The following is a 17,431-nucleotide window of genomic DNA, read 5'->3' as shown; positions in this document are numbered from 1 at the left end:
TCCTTTTCACATTTTTGGGCCTAATTTCTGCTGCTACTACTACTACATGAGGAAAAGTACACAATAAGAGCAAAACATTTATAGGTGCTGAAGAAAGTAGATTAAAAAAACAACACACTTTTCTTCTTCTGTTTAATGGCTTCCGAGTGAGCATTATTTAAAAGCAAGGAGCTGGACACCTCAAACTGAAAAAGCTTTAGAAACATATGGAAATACTTTGTGCGTGATGATGTCAAAAAAAGAGAGGGAGGGAGAAGCTTGCAGTCTAATAAGAATACCCCACACAGAATGTCAAGTCAAATAAGAAAGGGCTGTGTTACGTAACACAGAGACTGAAGGAGACAGGAGGAGTTAAGCAGAGCGACAAATGACAGCAGAAGATGCTATGCTTGCAAGGCAGTCCCACTTGGCCACACAACACTCTGAGTGACCTACCTACCTCACAGGGTTGCTGTGAGCAATGAGAACCATATATACCACTTTGAGCTCATGTTAGAAAAAGGTGGGTGGGTTGCATTTATATCCCTTTTTTGTGTTACTGTGCATTCCTTGCTTGCAGGTTCTTAGCAGTGAAAGAAAGGCGTTCTGTACATGCTCAAAGGCACTTTGATTATCCATATGTGAATGTATTTTCAAAGACAAACTCTGTTCCATTTTACATCAACCCTTTTAGGTTCTGCTTATTTTCAATGGGCGTTTAAGCACATAGTTAACTTCGCTCATGTAAAAGCCAACAGAAATCCAGAAACACCAAACTTTGTAATGTGCCCAATGTTAGTACCTAGGCCTATACTACCTTTAAAAAAAAATCATGTAGATGTTAGCCACTGTAATAAAACAAAAAATTAACCCAAGCTGCACTGACCCAATGCGAGGCTTAATCATTTACACTGAAATAGCACACACTGGTCGTTAACAGAAATCATTTTCTTAAATCTACAAAAATGCTACTTTGTTTGAAAAACAAAATTGAATCAAACTCGCTTCCAGGAGGGAAGCATAGAGAGGAATGCTGTTCTTTAACATAGTTATATAGCAGCTTTGAAAAGAAGGAACACCAGTTAGCACTTTAAAGCAAGAGACTTATTCCTTGTTGAAAGGATTTCATTGTTCACCCTTGTCAAAATGTGCACTGGTTAACGTCCCTGTTAACACCAGCCAGCTTGCCACATTGCTCTCCTTTCGGGACAAAACCCTCCTCTGTCTCTCCACACATGGGCTCTGAGGAGGAGAAACAGCATCATCAAACAGCTGCTCCGCAGTTGCCGGTGAGCAGAGCAAAGGCACAGTGGCAACTCTCAAGAGCCGCTGTGATGTCCAAGGAAGAAGCCAAAGTTAAAAAGCTTCCCCTGCCCGTGTGTGTGTGTAGCTGGACCAACAAGACAGCTTATAGCTATTACCACCCTTTTGCCTGAAAAAATAAAAAAGGGACTAGCACCATTACTAAACATTTAGGCCTGTATCCAATATAGTGCTATGCAACACATTCCATCAGCACAAGGATTTCTGCTTGGAAAACGCAACTTCCCCTCCAATAGCCTCCTCCCATGCACCCCCTTAAATCTGTTCTGGGGTTCCCACAACACTAGGAGCAAATTTGGAGATGGAACATAGGAGGAGAGAGGAAGCTCTTGCACTAATGGAATGAGTGTTTCAGACGGGACTGACAATCCTCAGCCTAATTTCATACAGGAGGTAGGAAATCAGAGAAAGGCCAGGGGTGGCGAAGAGCGGGGGATGGAGGCAGATCAACACAGATGGTGTGGTGTGGGCAAAGCAAACAGTTCAGACCTCCATGGCTGAGTGCCTCTGCAGACGTCCTCTCCAGCCCTAACTAGAGGCGCTGGGATCAAACCTGGTTCTCAGCCTAAACTAGGGCTGGGTGAGGTATCAATACATCACCCATTATCGGTGTGAAGTCCACACTGCGGTAACTGTTTCCCAATACAGTGGTACCTCAGGTTAAGTACTTAATTCGTTCTGGAGGTCCGTTCTTAACCTGAAACTGTTCTTAACCTGAAGCACCACTTTAGCTAATGGGGCCTCCCGCTGCTGGAGCACAATTTCTGTTCTCATCCTGAAGCAAAGTTCTTAACCTGAGGTACTATTTCCGGGTTAGCGGAGTCTGTAACCTGAAGCGTATGTAACCCGAGGTACCACTGTATCCGACATGGCAATATATCGCAAATCACGCTGTGTGTGTGTGCTATGTAAAAAATCATGGTGTGTGGGGAAATCACGAAGCCCGTCATCGCCTCTCTCGTGATTCCTGCCACCCGCTGCTCTGTTGTAACAATGTGTTAAAGGTAAGTAAAAACGTACAGGTTTTAGACCTCTAAGTAGTAGCAGTTGCCAAGACGTTATCCTGTTTGCTCTACAGTAGTATCTACTCTACAGTAGTATCTCGGTTTATGAACTTAAGCCGTTCCAGAAGTCCGTTCTTAAACCAAAACCGTTCTTAAACTGAGGCGCGCTTTCCCTAATGAGGCCTCCCGCCGCCGGAACGTTTCCACCATTCGGATTCCGTTCTTACACCGAGGTAAAGTTCTCAAACCAAGACACCATTTCCATTTTTGTGGCATTTTTTAAACCAAATCGTTCTTAAACCGGACTGTTCTTAAGCCGAGGTACCACTGTACATAGTTCCATCCTTATTTCAGACATTGTGATCTACTGGTATATTGCGGTGTTTAGCTGGGGTTATATCACGATGTTGAAAACTAGACATTGCTCAGCCTTAACTGAAACCATGCGAGAGAATTGTGGTAAATTGAGTAGTGGGGCAGTGATACAGAGCAGAGAACCTTTGGAGAAAAAGGCAGGATAAGACGGCAACACAACTTTAAAGTGTATCGGCCCTGCAGCTTTCAGAAAACAGTGTTTTGAGTCTCTGAAGCCGATGAGCAATTTAAGAGAAGATTTATAGCCTTGGCAGGAATAGAAAGCTGCACACAAGGAAAAAGGCTCTGAGAGAAGAAGTCCGAGGTGGCTTCTTGTTTGCCCTATTGGCTGTGCGGCATTTCTCTGCTCTGCTAATTATATCGGTCATTCCTATGTAAACGCACCGAAATAGCTGGAGCCTCTCTGGTGGGGCAGGCTGCAGAGAAAACTGTTGCCTTTAAATAGCCCTAGCAGGAGGGGAGCGAGGATGAAAAGGATAGTGTTGTGCCTCCAACACCAGCCAGAGATAATAATGGTCCCTCACAGGAGACATCCCTGAGATGGCCTTGCTCTGTCTAGCTAATGCAGCTAATTAGGGTGTAACTTCAGGACAGTTCACTAGGAGGAGAGGCTCAATGGGAAGAGTTAATTCCATGGCAAGAGGCCTCACTGCTCCAGCCAGTTGTCTAACATAACAAAAGGTCCCATTATTCCCACTCCCCCAGGAGACTTGTCCTTACCATAATTATCTGGCAAAGATGCATAATGTAAAGGCTTTACATCATCAAAAGAGACTGCCCTAAAAAGGGGGGTGGGAGGCGGGGAAGAGTCTCTCTTACCTAATCAATGGATTAAGGATGTGTTTTTCCTTCGGTGGGTAAACAAAGGAGGGCCTTAGTCCTCCAGACTTTTGTATTTCAGAAGATAATAGGGCTCACTCACCAAGGCGATACCAAAATCCAAGGTAATACCAGGCATTTTTTGTTCTTGTTTTTATTTTGCCCTGGGATGAATATTGTTCATTTGGTAATACCAGAACGGGGGGGGGGGGGGGAGGGGGCAGCCCTGTCACTAGTTCACGCCCACTCATTGTACCAATCCAAGCCAGGTCACCCAAATCTTGCACAGAAAAATAGTCAATGAGAAGCGTTCTATGGTGATGAAGCTGTTTCTTGTTTGTTTGTTTTTTAATTAAAGGTTCTTAAATTGTACGGTTTACTGAGAACATTAGTTACTAGGCAGTGTAAAAAATCTTGTTTGTTTGTTTATATACCGCTCTTTCTTTAAAATATATCACAGTGGTTCACAACAATATAAAACCATGTAGTAAATTTATAACAAGTTGAAAACAAGTTAAAAGCAAAAGAATTAAAAACTTCAGTAGACCATTGTGGTGGATGTACCCTTAATTGCCTGCATAGACCTGGCAGAATAGAAAAGTTTAAGAGTTGGCACAGAAGACACCCCCATAATCTCTATTGGCATGGTGTTCCACTTGACCGGGCCAATGACATGAAAGGCTCGGTTTGTCATTGTCATCAAATGAGCCTTGCCAACTTGGGGAACAATCAGAGATGTTCCTGAAGATGATCTCGGTGATCAAGCTGGGATGGAAGGGTTCAGGTGGTCCCTGAGATAGCCTGGACCTAAGTTGTTCAGGGAGTTGCAAGTCAATGCAAGAATCTTGAACCTGGCTTGGCAGTAGATGGGCAACCAGTGCAGTTGTTTTAACCATGGTGTTACACTTTCTCGAACAGAACCTCTCATCAGCAATCTGGCCACAGTGTTCTGCAACAGATGGAGCTTCCAAACAGACCCAAGGGCAGCCCCACACAGAGAGCACTACAGTAATGTAGCCTCAAGGTTACCAATGTGTAGACTACAGCGGTCAAGCTATCCCTGTTGAGGAATGGCCGCAGTTGGCAAATCAACTGGTAAAAGGCACTCCTGGCCACAGATGACACTAGGGCCTCTGGTCACAAGGATGCACCCAGGAAAAACCCCAAGCTATGCACTTGCTCCTTCAGAGAGAACAGGTAACGCCAATTTCCTGAACAAGGGAGCCACCCAACCAAAGAGCCTCTGTCTCCAGGATTCAAAGACAGTTTCATCCAGTCCACCAACATTGAATCCAGACACAGGTTCAAAGCTTTCACAGCCTCTTCTGATGTTATGGAGAAACAGAGCTGAGTGTCATCGGCATACAGGTGACACCTTACTCCAAAACATCTAATGACTGTTCCCAATGGCTTCCCAGAGATATTAAGCAGAACTGGGGAAAGAACAGAACCCTGTGGAACCTCACAGCACAAATGGCAGGGGGCCAGAAAACACTCACCCAGTTAATGAACTAATAAAATTAAACTAGATTTTTGTTTTAAGCAAAACCCAACATGTGCTACCTTTCCTAGTAAAAGTCCTGCACACTTGCTCTAGCCCCCAAATCCTGGATTTTAACATGCTCAGCATGAATAGTTCCCTGATAAAAAGGAGTATCCTAGGAAATCAACTACATCCATCAATGCATGCTGAGCTCCTCCATGAGAAAGGTGAATCTTGTTCAGTTTGCCAAGCATTCCCCTTCAACACCCACCACATGGAGGCATTATATGCTCATACATTAAAATGCATGCAGGGCCTCTTCCCACTGCTGCCAAATGCGCAACCATCAGGGACATTGATGGGGGAGCTTAGCTATGCAGTCTCTTCACATGTGCTTTTAACACACGGAGTTCATCTGGACTCTGGTATCTCATCTGCAAGAAGCAGATTACATAGAACATGGGAGGTTGTCTTGTACTGAATCAGGCCATCTGGTCTGTCTAAGCTCAATACTGTCTACCCAGACTACGAGCAGCAGCAGCTCTCTGTGGTTTCAGGATGAGGGTGTCTTCCAGCCCTGCCGGGAATTCAACTTGGGACCTTTGGCATGCAACGCAACTACGAAACCATAGCCTTTCCCCTACAATGGTTCATCACGACTTGCCAACACAAAAATCCTATCAGCACCATGCCAATCCCAAAAGCTGTTGCCACTTGGTCAAAAACTTACAAAAACTGGAAGAACAGTTAAATAGTTTTAACAAAAACGTAACCTCAAGTCAGATTCAAATGAGGTTTAATACATAAATAACCTCATTTACTCAGTCCCACTGAATTCAAGAGGGCTTAAAATGTGTTGGAACATACATTTGCATCAAACAACCATCTTCCACAACAAGCCACATCTGCGGTGCTCTTTTGTTACCTCAGTGAGGTGTCTGGATGTGCCTCCATGTGGCTTTCCAGCCCATACTTGCACGAAAATTCCTTGAAACACACTGGACAACGATAAACTTCATCCTCGGCCTTCTTCTCAGCTTCACCACTTTGCAGTTCCTCCACGGCCTGTTTGGTAGAGAAGGGAGAATTCTCTCACGCAAAAACCTGACTGAGCGCACAAATTCACATGGAGTGTGATTCCAGCCTCTTTGGGCTGCTTTGAACCTTCCCATTGCTTTGCCCAAGAGTAAATACTCCCCACCACACCACCACACAGAATATGAACACGTAAGGGGAGGAGTGTGCCTTGTTACATGTTTTTACACCAAAGAAAACAGCTTTCCGAGAAGGGGGTCATTGTCAGCCATGAAATTTGAGGGATTCTGAGAAAAACAATAATATTTCTAATCAACAGAGTCTTATAAGAACAGCAGACATAAAAAATGCTGTATTCAATGAGGTTTGCCTCGCTCAAGCTGTTTTCGTGACATCCTCTTTTCAGGTCAGCCACTGCAGATATGGAGATGATCATTTGGACCTTTGGGCTTCCTTTGTGTCTGTCTGCACAGTAGCAGCCATCTGTCATGTTCATTCACACTTGCCCAATGTTGTACTGCATTAAAACGGCACCAGGCTGAAGCAACGCAGAAGGCTGTGCTCATAAACTTGCCTGAATGTGCCCTGGTTAAAAGCCACGACAGGACAGAGGCACGCAACCAAGTCCCGCCCGCAAAACCTTGGGAAACATCCAATCTTGTGTGCGTTGGCCCTGATCGTCCTGCACTGAGCAAGGGAGGTCCATAGGGGAGGTTCATGGAGGGGGGGCAGGCTCTGACTTGCATTTGCTTGAACACGAATCAAACTCTCCACTCGGTTGTAGTCTCCGACAAAGCAACGCCCCCAGCTGCATGGAGGGGTCAACTCCCATTCAGGCAAACGCAAACGAAAGCCCTCACCAGACCTTCCTTGCTCAGCAAAAGAAAGACCCTGCTCAGGGACTGAGTGGGCAGGTCTGATGCATATAGGGAAGTAGGGCGTGCATGACTTTCAAACCACCTTTGAAAGCATCCTACTTCCTTATGGGTGACATCATAGCGCATGTCACTTCATAAAAATGAATGAGTACAACACACACACATACACCCCTACATTTTTGAATTTTTTGGCAACCACAAGCCTATTATAATGTCCCCACCTCCTCTCTTCCATCGCCATGTGATGAAGAGAATTTCTAATGTCTAATTTTAAGCTGATCATCTTCAAAAAAAAACAAAACCCACCCCTCGCATAAATCAAGGATGGGGGACCTGCAGTCCCCCATATTTTTGCCCGAATACAACTCCCATCATCCTTGACCACTGACCACACTGGCTGGGGCTGATGGGAGTTGGACTCCAAAAACATTTAGGAGGGCTGCAGGTTCCCCCATCCCTGGAATAAATGGAAAGATATAAAGGGAAAGGGGGAGGGGGAGAATGTAACTTTGGGCAGAGCCATGCCCTACTTTTAAAGTGCATCCCATAAACATTTAAAGCACATGATGTCCCCCAAATAATCCTGAGAACTGTAGCTGTGTGAGGAGGAAATTACATCTCCCAGGATTCCTTGGGTGAAGTCACGTGCTGCAAATGTGTGTTGGGTGTGCTTTCAACGTATGGTGAAATATTGCAGAAAACATGATAGAAAAACCTTTTTGGCTGGAATTCGCTCCTCTTTGTCTGCCTCGGTTTCTAGGCTGTGTTTTCGTTTTGTGGACAACCGCCTGCGTTTCAGTGGGGAGGCAGGTGCTGTACTTGTAGTAGTGCCATTTGGATCCTTCTCGTGGATTTTCATATGTCTAAAATCAGGTGGGAAAGGGAAGAGAAGAGAATATATATAAAAAATGAGCCGGCTGTTCCACTATAGATTCTGAACCAAAAGGAAGATGATGATGATGATAATTAAATTATATTAATTCATGGGACTTATCTATAATGTGCCTTCAACCCATATATTGCGCCATAAATTGTATCTGGTTATGTCGGAGGTAAGCTGATTGTTTATATTAAAGCTTAATTGTCAACAATGAAACCTCATTAATCCCTCATTAATGATCTACAGCAACCAGAGAAGACACCTCAATTTCCATGTTATATTATGATATTACCAGTATCATGGTCAGACCAGGAAGTAGACTTAGGCAGTCCCCCTGGGCAGTGGAATCTCATGGGGCGGGACCCCTGCTGACGCCCCACCCACCACTGGAGAAGCAGTAGTGGATTCTGGCAAGATCTTGCGAGAGTTCAACGAGATTTCATCAGAAGCTGTTGCCATGCAACCCCAGTAAGCAAGGCTTCAGTGGGGGGTGGCAAAATGGGATGGGCTGCCCCAGAGCAGTATCATAACCTGAAGGATAAATTGGAATTTTGTGTTTAATAACTGGGGAAATTGTATATTCTAGAATGATCCTGCTATTCAGTACAGTAAATTGGTTTATTCTTTTTACAAGTTCAACAGGTTCCCCACCCCCCTCTCAAATAAGGGTAGGGCAGAGATTAATGGAGTTAGCAATACCAGAGATTTTGCGGTACAAAATACAATGAGAACAGTTCTTTCCACGCTGGCCCTTTGCAGTGCTTTTACAGTGTAATCTTAATTAGCAAGATTAGATGCCTTTCACTTTTCCCAGACTTGCCTTCAACAGATATTTGACAGAGAGCATGCAAAAAAAAACCTCTCAGCCACACATTTTAGCTCATCTCAAATAATGACATGACAATGAAGTTTAATCCCTAAATGGCACCCTACACATATCTTGCTAGTGCATCTTAAAAAAAAATCATTGTAGTTATTTCCCATTTGCAGAAGTAAACCTGAGTGAAAATAATCAGTTTCTCCTGTATTACAAAATTCAATATGAAGTTTTAAGAATACAGAATTAAAAACACAACTAGGATACAATCCTATGCTCCATTAACAGGGAACTTTTGAGTAGATATATATGATTACACACTACTTTTCTCACCATCAGTTGCCAGACAAAATAGTCTCCAGACCCCACCAGTTGATCAGCCACAGGGCAATTCATTACAGCTTTTGAAGCAGAGAATTAATGGCACAGAGATCAAAACACACACATTCTCCAAATAATGAGAGGTGCAATACTATGGAGAATGGGAAATTTGTATTAAGCAAGTACAGAAAAGCAAGGACTCTCAACGTGTGAGCTTTTGGTTTCTTAAAAAGAAATATGGCAGCATCATTGTTTCTGTTTATTTCCTTCAAGGAAGCTCTTCAGGTTTCTGATGAAATTCCAGTCAAGTACAAATGCCTATATTTTTCCTGCCTATGATGCATATCATACCTTACATATATATGCTACAGCTAGTGAGTTTCTCCTAAGCCAGTTTCACTCCATTTGTCTCACAGGCATGATATAAAAAAATTAAAGAAATATAGCAGTGATTCTCATGATTCTTCCTTGTAGCAAGCAGGAATTTTTCAGTCTCTTTAGGGCATTTTAACCACACCCTAAATCTAAAAGGGCATTAGCACAATCATTTCCCTCCAAGATCCCCAGGGTGAGAGGAGAATGGACAATCACACAATGGGAAAACATTAATATAGATATGCAGTTGCACTAAAGAGTCCACAAACATCAGAAGAAGAAGAAATGCCATTCACACAGTTCCAGAAAGCTCTATCTTTTAACTAGACTTTTAACTAAAGAGAAGGAGGAAGGAAAACAACTAATCTTCAGGACAGACCCCAGTTGTCCAAACAACTCACATTCAATCATAGCTCTGATGTCACTCATTGTCTAAAAAGACTGAGTGGTGGGAGCAGCCAAGTTGGCTCATCTTAATGAAATTACGTAGATGGATACTTAAACATTTTGCTTCCTAACTTTTTTTGTAGGAGGGCTAGAGACTTGCCTTCCTTTTAAAGAAAGGAAAGCTCAGAGTCTGGTTCCCCTGCTGGCTTTGGGCCTGATAACCAGTTAACCTTTCTGCCGTTTTTGACTACGTAAAGATCCAAATTTGGAGAATCAATTCGCAATTAGTACATATGAAATAAAACCGTAGGCAGAAGGCTTTACTAAGTGCACAAGATAAATGCTTGAATGAGCATCAATGTGCTCCATTTTGAATAATCGCTCTATAGGGCTAAGTTAGGTTTCACAAGGAAGTACACGAAATTACAAAGAGAATGAGGAAAACAAATCACTCGATTATGTTTCTCTCAAATGCGCTTCTGGGTAACTGCTGCTCTGGTTCCACCTTAACAAGCAGCTAGATTCAACTCCCACCCACTCCAACTTGCCCAACTGGTTCTGCTTTGGCATGCAAGAATGAGCAAATATCAGAATGTACCTTTCTTGTCAGCTCTCTTTTAAACAAGACCAAGAAACTGTCACCAATTTTATTCTGTTTTTTCGTGTGTGTGTTTTTTTTAAAAAGGGGAGTAAAGACAAAGAAAATGAAATTCAGCATGGGAGTTTGAAGGCGACCTGCCTGTCACATCACCTCCCATTTTCTCATTTTGCACGCAACTTGTCTGCAGACTCGAATGATCAAGAGCGTAAACCGTACATAAGAAGTTGGCTGTCAATGCTCATAACAACAAGCAAGGCAGAATAACATGACATTGGGAGCATTCTATGTCCTGGACAATTGTAACGTAAAGACTCAATGATAAACCACATGGGAAAGGGAAAGAAAGTCAGCAGAGGGGGACAGAAATCACCACTTACAGAAATGGTGCCTATGCTAACACAGAACGGACCCAAGGTCGGTAAATATAACATTACAAAAATGTAAAGGGACCACATCACTTTAAGTGCACACTTAAAAAATTAAGGTATGTGTGCTTGCAAACGTCTCACTTTCTCTTTCTTATACTCAACACTAAATGGGCTAGGATTGGCTATTGCTCCATTCCATTCAAAGCATGTTTGTTAACTGATCTCAAATAATGACTTAGAAAGCTCAGCATTAAGCTGTACTTCTCTTGCAGAGAGAGAAAGATCAGCAGCTACACTGCTTAGAACTAAACTGAAAACATTTCCATCACTCTGCCACGGAGTGCCATCACTCATGCGTCTTCGCTGTCAACATGCCTCTGAATGCAAGTTGCTGGGAATCACAAGTGCAGAGAAAGTTGTTGTTGCAGGATCCCCATGGGCATCTAGCTGGCCACTGTGAAAATGAAATGTTCGACTACGTGGGTGTTTGGGCCTGAGCCAGCAGGGCTTTTCTAACGGTCGCTCTGAAATCCCATGTTTAAATTATCTGATGCAAAGCAATTCAGGGCACACCTGCAAACGCTCCCAAAGGAACACAGAATTATTATTATTTTTCCATTATACATGCCACTGTTCAACAAGTTGCCCCATTGCTTTTAGTCCTTTCTTGGTGCTGCGTAGGTCACAACTATAAGCACCCTAGGAATAAATTGTGACTTCTTCCTAGGATTTTCCCTTTCGTGGTAATAAGTGAGGATATGCAGACCCTACCAGTTCCTCGGTATCTGAGGGGAATAATGCAACAGCGCAGGTGGTCTGTGCTGGCGAGAAGCATTGCCTGCATTGCACACAACCCCAAAACAAATAATCCTGTGAACATGTCCTTAGACTGCATCCAATCTGTTCCAAGACCTTAGGTTCTAGGGATACATTCTGCATATAACACAAACTACTATACAGTAATTCTGTTAGGAGAACCCACGCCTAGGCTCAGGGCAAGATCAAAGCCAGAGAGCAGAATTCCCAAAACATCTGAAGACTCATGGATGGGGACTCTCTCACACACCTCCACACCCAGTGCATGAACTTGGGTTTGAAAAGATTAAGGGGTGACGTGTAAGTCACAGAAAGAAAATTAACAAGCCTTGCTATTTGAGCAATGTGCTTCGGGGGAAAGGAGACACGAAGGAGGCACCAAGCAACAGGAAAGGGACGGCGAAACCTCAAAACGCTACTGACAAATATTTTTTGAACACGCGTCGCCTTGACAGAAGAACACTTTTCTTCTGCCTCCGAGAAAGCGAGCCATAAACTGCAACTTGTTGGCATAGCTGTCAATGTTTCCCTTTTTTAAAGGGAAATTCCCTTATTCCGAATAGGATTCCTCGTAAGAAAAGGGAAAAGTTGACAGCTATGCTTGCTGGGCATTTTACTTTTTTTTAATATTAGGACTATTATTACAGATCAATTTGCCATCATGATTTTGAGACGTTGCCTCTCTCTTTTGCTTCCTTTGATTTTTGGCGCTTTCCTTCTGACAAAGGAGCTAACTTTACACAGAAAGCAGCAAAACACCACCCCAATATAGAACTTCTTAAAAACGAAAATGCCACACAACGAAGTTTAGAGGTACAGTCACGTTGCATATTTCCATTGCACATAATTAACAAAAATGGAGAGCAATTGTGTGCATGTCATGGATATGAAGGAATGGCCGATTAACAATTTTTAGATAAGAATACATTGTTCATTGCAAATGCGATGGAAGAAGAGGAGGAGCCACGAGCGAAAGTGACCTTTTAAAAAGTGACCCTTTTTTGCAAGACTACGGGCAACGAAAGGATCTTGGAATTTGGAACAGATGGACACTGGTCCTTTCTTGGGAGTGGGCATTTTTTTACTAGTGTGCTGAGTTTTCATCAAGAATCACTACCAGGCCTCCAGGCTTATCTCCACAACCTTGATCGTTGTAAACTGCATTCTTAGGATTCTCATGCGTAGTGCCTGAGAGCAGCACAAACTTGCTTTGTGGCAGCTCATGTGCTCTGTTTGGTTTAAATGCACTAATTCGGACACCAAAACCATATTTATTTCTTCTGCCTCTGAAATTACTTAAGGAGACTCAAAGCATAACATATGCAGATATTCAAAAATATAGGTATGAATAGAATGGTTTGGAAAACAAAGCTTCTACAGATTACGTTGTTATGGTGCAAGCAGAGGGGACCAAAGACCAATCCACACAAGGAAAGAAATCACATTATAGTATCCATCTCACCAGTGTGAAGAGTTTTAAAAGTGAGCTCAGGTTGTTGTCACACACACACCCCTTCAAAACCTAATATAACCCAGAAGAATATTGGCAGAAGTTATCTTATCTCAGGTTGAACTAATTGCCTATCTAGTTTGGCATTTTGCATTCTGACTGGCAGGTCGTCTCCAGGGTCTCAGCCAGCAGTCTTTCCCATCACCTTGCCATCACCTGATTCTTCTGAACAGGAGCTGAGCCTGGGATTGGATTTGGGAACTGCAGGATGCAAACCTGTCCCCTGCTACCGAGCTATGCAGTCTTACGCCATGCAATCTGAGGAAATCTATAAGCCTGATTTCTCAACATGCAAAGGTCAGTCCACAGGCCACATTCTAGTGAGCAAGTGTGGATGAGCCACAGAACCCTGCTCCACATCATGTGACGGAACCTGCAGTCAATCGCCCCCTTCTCTTGCATCTCTAATATGCTGGAACAGACTTGTGCCAGGCTCTAGGGATGAGGGCTGCTTCCATCAATATGCAATGCTGAGGATAATTTCTTCTGCACTATTACTTCCTGCCTCCCTGAATTCATGGCTCAGGACTTCTGCACAGAAGAGCCAATGACTGCTGCTATGCCAGCCTAATGGCTAAGGCAGTGGTGGGGAACCTGTAACCCTCCAGATATGGAACTACAGTTCCCAAATTCTAACCACAGGTCATGCTGGCTGAGGCTGATAGGAGCTGGAGTCAGCCGTCATCTGTAGAGAACACCATGCAGCTAGGACTCCTGCCATTTATTTAATAAGCTGTGTTGGTAAACAGGTACTTAAAGGGAGGTTAAAGTGCAAGGTGAAGTGTAATTGAAGAGTCCAGTCCAAAATAAGTAGGGCAGCTTGTTGAAGGACATTCTGTTCAAGCTCTGTCCTGCAGAATTGGCACAACAGGGAAATTTAGACCCAAGGGTGACAACAAAGGGGCAGAAGCTATGAGCAATTCAAGAGAAGCTCATGGGAGGAACCCATGTTCTCCGGCGCAAGCCCCACTGAAATCACACTCCCGTTTCATTACGAAGAGGTTTGGGCAGGAAAACTTCCGTGTGCCCTTTGAGGCTTTATCTTTAAGGCTGACAACAGAAACTAGACCATCCAGGTGAGAAAACAAACAGGCACTTCAGGAAGATGCTATCAGCAAGATCGTGTCTAAACCAGTTTGCCTTTTATTAGGATTAGGCATAGGAAGGAAAAGTTCAGAAGATGTACCATGTACAAAAGACTGAAACTTTGTCTGTCTCTCTTTTTGTCGGGGGACGGGGACCCCTGCCTCTTAAATGTGATCATTTGAGTTTGCAGGTTCAGAGAAGCATCAGAATTGAAAGCCACCTAATCCAAGCCCTTGAATGATGCAGGCAATCTAGAGCTAGAGCATCTCCAGTGGAGCATCTCCCTAAAGAGAGTGAGGAATAGACCCAACGTAATTGGTACCATTGGACTATAGGAGTATGGGGAATCCAATCCCACCCCCCTACGCAGCTCACCTTTTAAATACTCTTATTTTAGAGAATTAGATTTTAAAAAAGCAAAAAGTCTACAATGCTGGAGGAAAAGGGGGATCTACCCTAACCACTTAAGCATGATGAAGGTGGGGGTGATGGAATGATAGATGTGGTTTTGTCCAAGGTACACACGTTTCACCCTGGCAGATAGCTACCAACCCCAGAAGGCCCTCACTTTGCAAACCTGCCTTGTTAATAGAAGTTAATGCATCATTAATCAATGTCAATGCCTTCTCTCCTGTGGCCTGTTACCTTGCAAGCAAAGCCTCCAAGAAGATGGAATTAATATCCAAGCTGTTATGTTTGAAACACACATTGTATTTTGGGACAATGACACAAGATGCAACTAGGATAGGGCAACAGGGGACACCTGCAGGGAAAGTAAGTTGGGGAAGTTGAGCAAAAATGGTTGAAGGAACTACAATTTGGAATGGGTTGTTTTTTTCTTGGAAAAGAAATCTAGGCATGTTATTAACATGCGTGGCACAAGGCATGCCCTTGCAGATATGACTCAAGTGCAGCAACTTGAAACATTTCAGCCCAAAGAGCCCCACCTTTGCTTGATTCAGGATAAGCTCACTGTTTTCTCAAGGGAATGGGATGTCTTCTGGCACCGGTTTTTGACTCGAGAAGGAAACTGCAAACCTGCACGTATTAAGTTCGTATTTACTTTTATCAATGGAGCATGTGAGCACCTCCAGCGCTGCCCTCTGGACCTGACCAGAATTCCACAGGCGTCTCAAGTTTTAAATGGGGAAGGAATTGGGGAGGGGGGTGTCAATAGCTTATTTGGAACTTTCACACTAAGCCTCAGCAAATCTGTTGTTGTTTTTTTAAAAAAAGAATAGCACAAGGATTGCACAAGGTAAGGCATTTAGGGAAGCAGTTAAGACATCTCCTCCTCTCTGGGCCTCTTCTCTTTTTCATATATAGTCTCTAGGGAGTTGGCAACATGTGTCTTGGGAAAGAGGCATGGGAGATGAGCAGTGTTTAAGTTACGTTCTTCTTGTTTCTCCGATCAGGAGTGAGCACGTGTCAGATAACTGAAGCTGCAGGATTCTGCCCATGTGACCGAGGAAGCAGCAGCATGGGGTGTTGGGATAAAAAGTGCTTGGTTTGTGCAAAGAGCTAGGACACAGTAGCTAAGTGCATTGGAGCAAGGAAGTGACCATTTTACCAAGATCCTACCTAAGGCACACATCTCAGCAAATCTGAATGGGCAGCCCTGCAGAGCAGAGAGATATGGCAAGTGGTGTCAACATAAATTCTATGCTCATTGTCTCCCGAGGTGCACAGCTCGCCGAAGTGGCTCTGCAAACGCATCATTGCTGCCCCTCTCTTATATTGGGCTTCTGCATAACATTAAACTGAAAGATAGGGAAGAGCCATGAAGATGCATGGTCAACCTGACACTATTTTGCAGGGTCAGTGCATGGAAAAGTATTAAGGAGAGCGATGGAATACCAACACCGTGGTTTGCTCCTTGAACGACTATACAGCACAGCAACATCCACTGTCTATGTGGCTTTAGGATAGATTAAACCAGCTTTCCCATGCCAGGCTCTCTTCCAGGGGTTGTTGAACTGTAGCTCCCCTTAGCCCTAGCCAGAATGGTCCATGGTAAGGATGGTAGGAATTGTATTCCTGGAAGCACCTGGTTGGAGGAGGATGGACTAGACGAATTCATGGAGTAGGAAAAGCAAAAGTAATTAGCCAAGGACAGCTAAAGAGAACCTCCATGTGCAAGAGAAGCACACCTCTGAATGTTAAGCAGGGACACACTGCTGCCTTAGCACCTTGCTGGAAGGTTTCCTGAAGGCATCTGACTAGACGTTCTTAAGAAACCAAGATGCCAGGAGGCTATATGGCGCGTAGACATATCTGAGAGCTTGCTAGAAGAACGCATTTGATTATGTCAAATTCTGTGTGCTTCCTTCATAAAGAAAAGTACTGCTAGAGTTGGTGGGGAGACATCTCAGTCCCAGGGGCCTCCAGCCTTTTACACCTGGCCCTCAGTGTTCCTCTGAAGGCCGTGCACCCTCCTCAGGGCTGACCCCGCTCCTCAAACTGTGCTTCTGATCAACTCTGCCCCTGATCAACTCTGCCACACACTCTCCTCCTTGAGTGACATTGCCTGGCTTAAATGTGTCACCTGAACTGTAATACTGCCTCTTCCTTGCCTGGATAGAAGATGAAAAGGGTTGTGTGAGGGGCGGGGAGGATAAAGGGCTTGCCCACTGTACAAAAGAATCACATTCATTGCTTTGCCCAATGTTGCATTCGGCTGTGCAAACTAGCACCGCATGGCACCCAAAAGGCTCCTGATGAAAGTACATGGCCACCAGCCTGAAAAAGGTCATCCGCTGCTCACTTATCGGTCTCTCCCTCATTCTGGCATTGCACCCCTCTACCTGGCCAAAAAAAAAAAAAAGCATCTAATTCAAAAAAAAAAATAATTGAGAATTCTTGTGTGCAAATAAAGCATCTGCCTCTGTTTCAAGCTGCATCTGCACGCATTTCATTTTGCATCACTGGGAATGCATCTCGGCTCTTTAGCATAGAGTAAGATCATCCTGGGAAACAGAGCGACCTATAAAACACTTGAGGGGGTGGGTGGCAGGGAAATCACCCTCCCCTCTGGGCTTGCCTCGCTAGAAATTTGTGCTTTAAAGCTCACATCTGAAGATCTGCCTAGAGACACGAAGTTAATGCAAACCGCTCTGTGATTAGCAATCGGTTTACAAAGATCCCTATCTCATTTCATACTCCTCCTTGCACAGAGTACCAAACTTTATGTGTATTACAGCTGTGATGCAAGAGGTGTTAACAACTTCTCTCTGCTCTAGTTCACTATTGAAATCCCACTCGCCTGCAAACCTTGCTATCAGCCATGGAGGGGTGGGGCGGGGGGGCGGGGGACAGTGCCAGTTTTACCAATCCAAGTCACTCCTCCTCCTGGCAACTACATGAAAGCATCAGGA

At 44.0% G+C, this 17,431-nt stretch overlaps 1 protein-coding gene across 15 annotated transcripts in view; it reads right to left on the bottom strand.

Moving 5' to 3' along the window:
* The window catches only part of RREB1 (ras responsive element binding protein 1), a 126,908-nt gene that overhangs the window by 23,571 nt on the left and 85,906 nt on the right, over nucleotides 1-17,431 (bottom strand). For all 15 annotated transcript variants that reach the window (XM_081014610.1, XM_081014613.1, XM_081014599.1 and 12 more), the window contains 2 exons: nucleotides 7,612-7,759; nucleotides 5,909-6,048 (listed from right to left, as the gene is read on the bottom strand). In XM_081014610.1, coding sequence (XP_080870736.1) covers nucleotides 5,909-6,048; nucleotides 7,612-7,759 — 288 coding nt within the window. The remainder of the gene's footprint in view (nucleotides 1-5,908; nucleotides 6,049-7,611; nucleotides 7,760-17,431) is intronic.

Source organism: Podarcis pityusensis (assembly GCF_964106645.2).
Source record: "Podarcis pityusensis genome assembly, chromosome: 7".
Lineage (NCBI taxonomy): Eukaryota > Metazoa > Chordata > Lepidosauria > Squamata > Lacertidae > Podarcis > Podarcis pityusensis.
The sequence above is the reverse complement of the archived record's forward strand: the minus strand, read 5'-3'. Positions and strand labels throughout refer to the sequence as shown.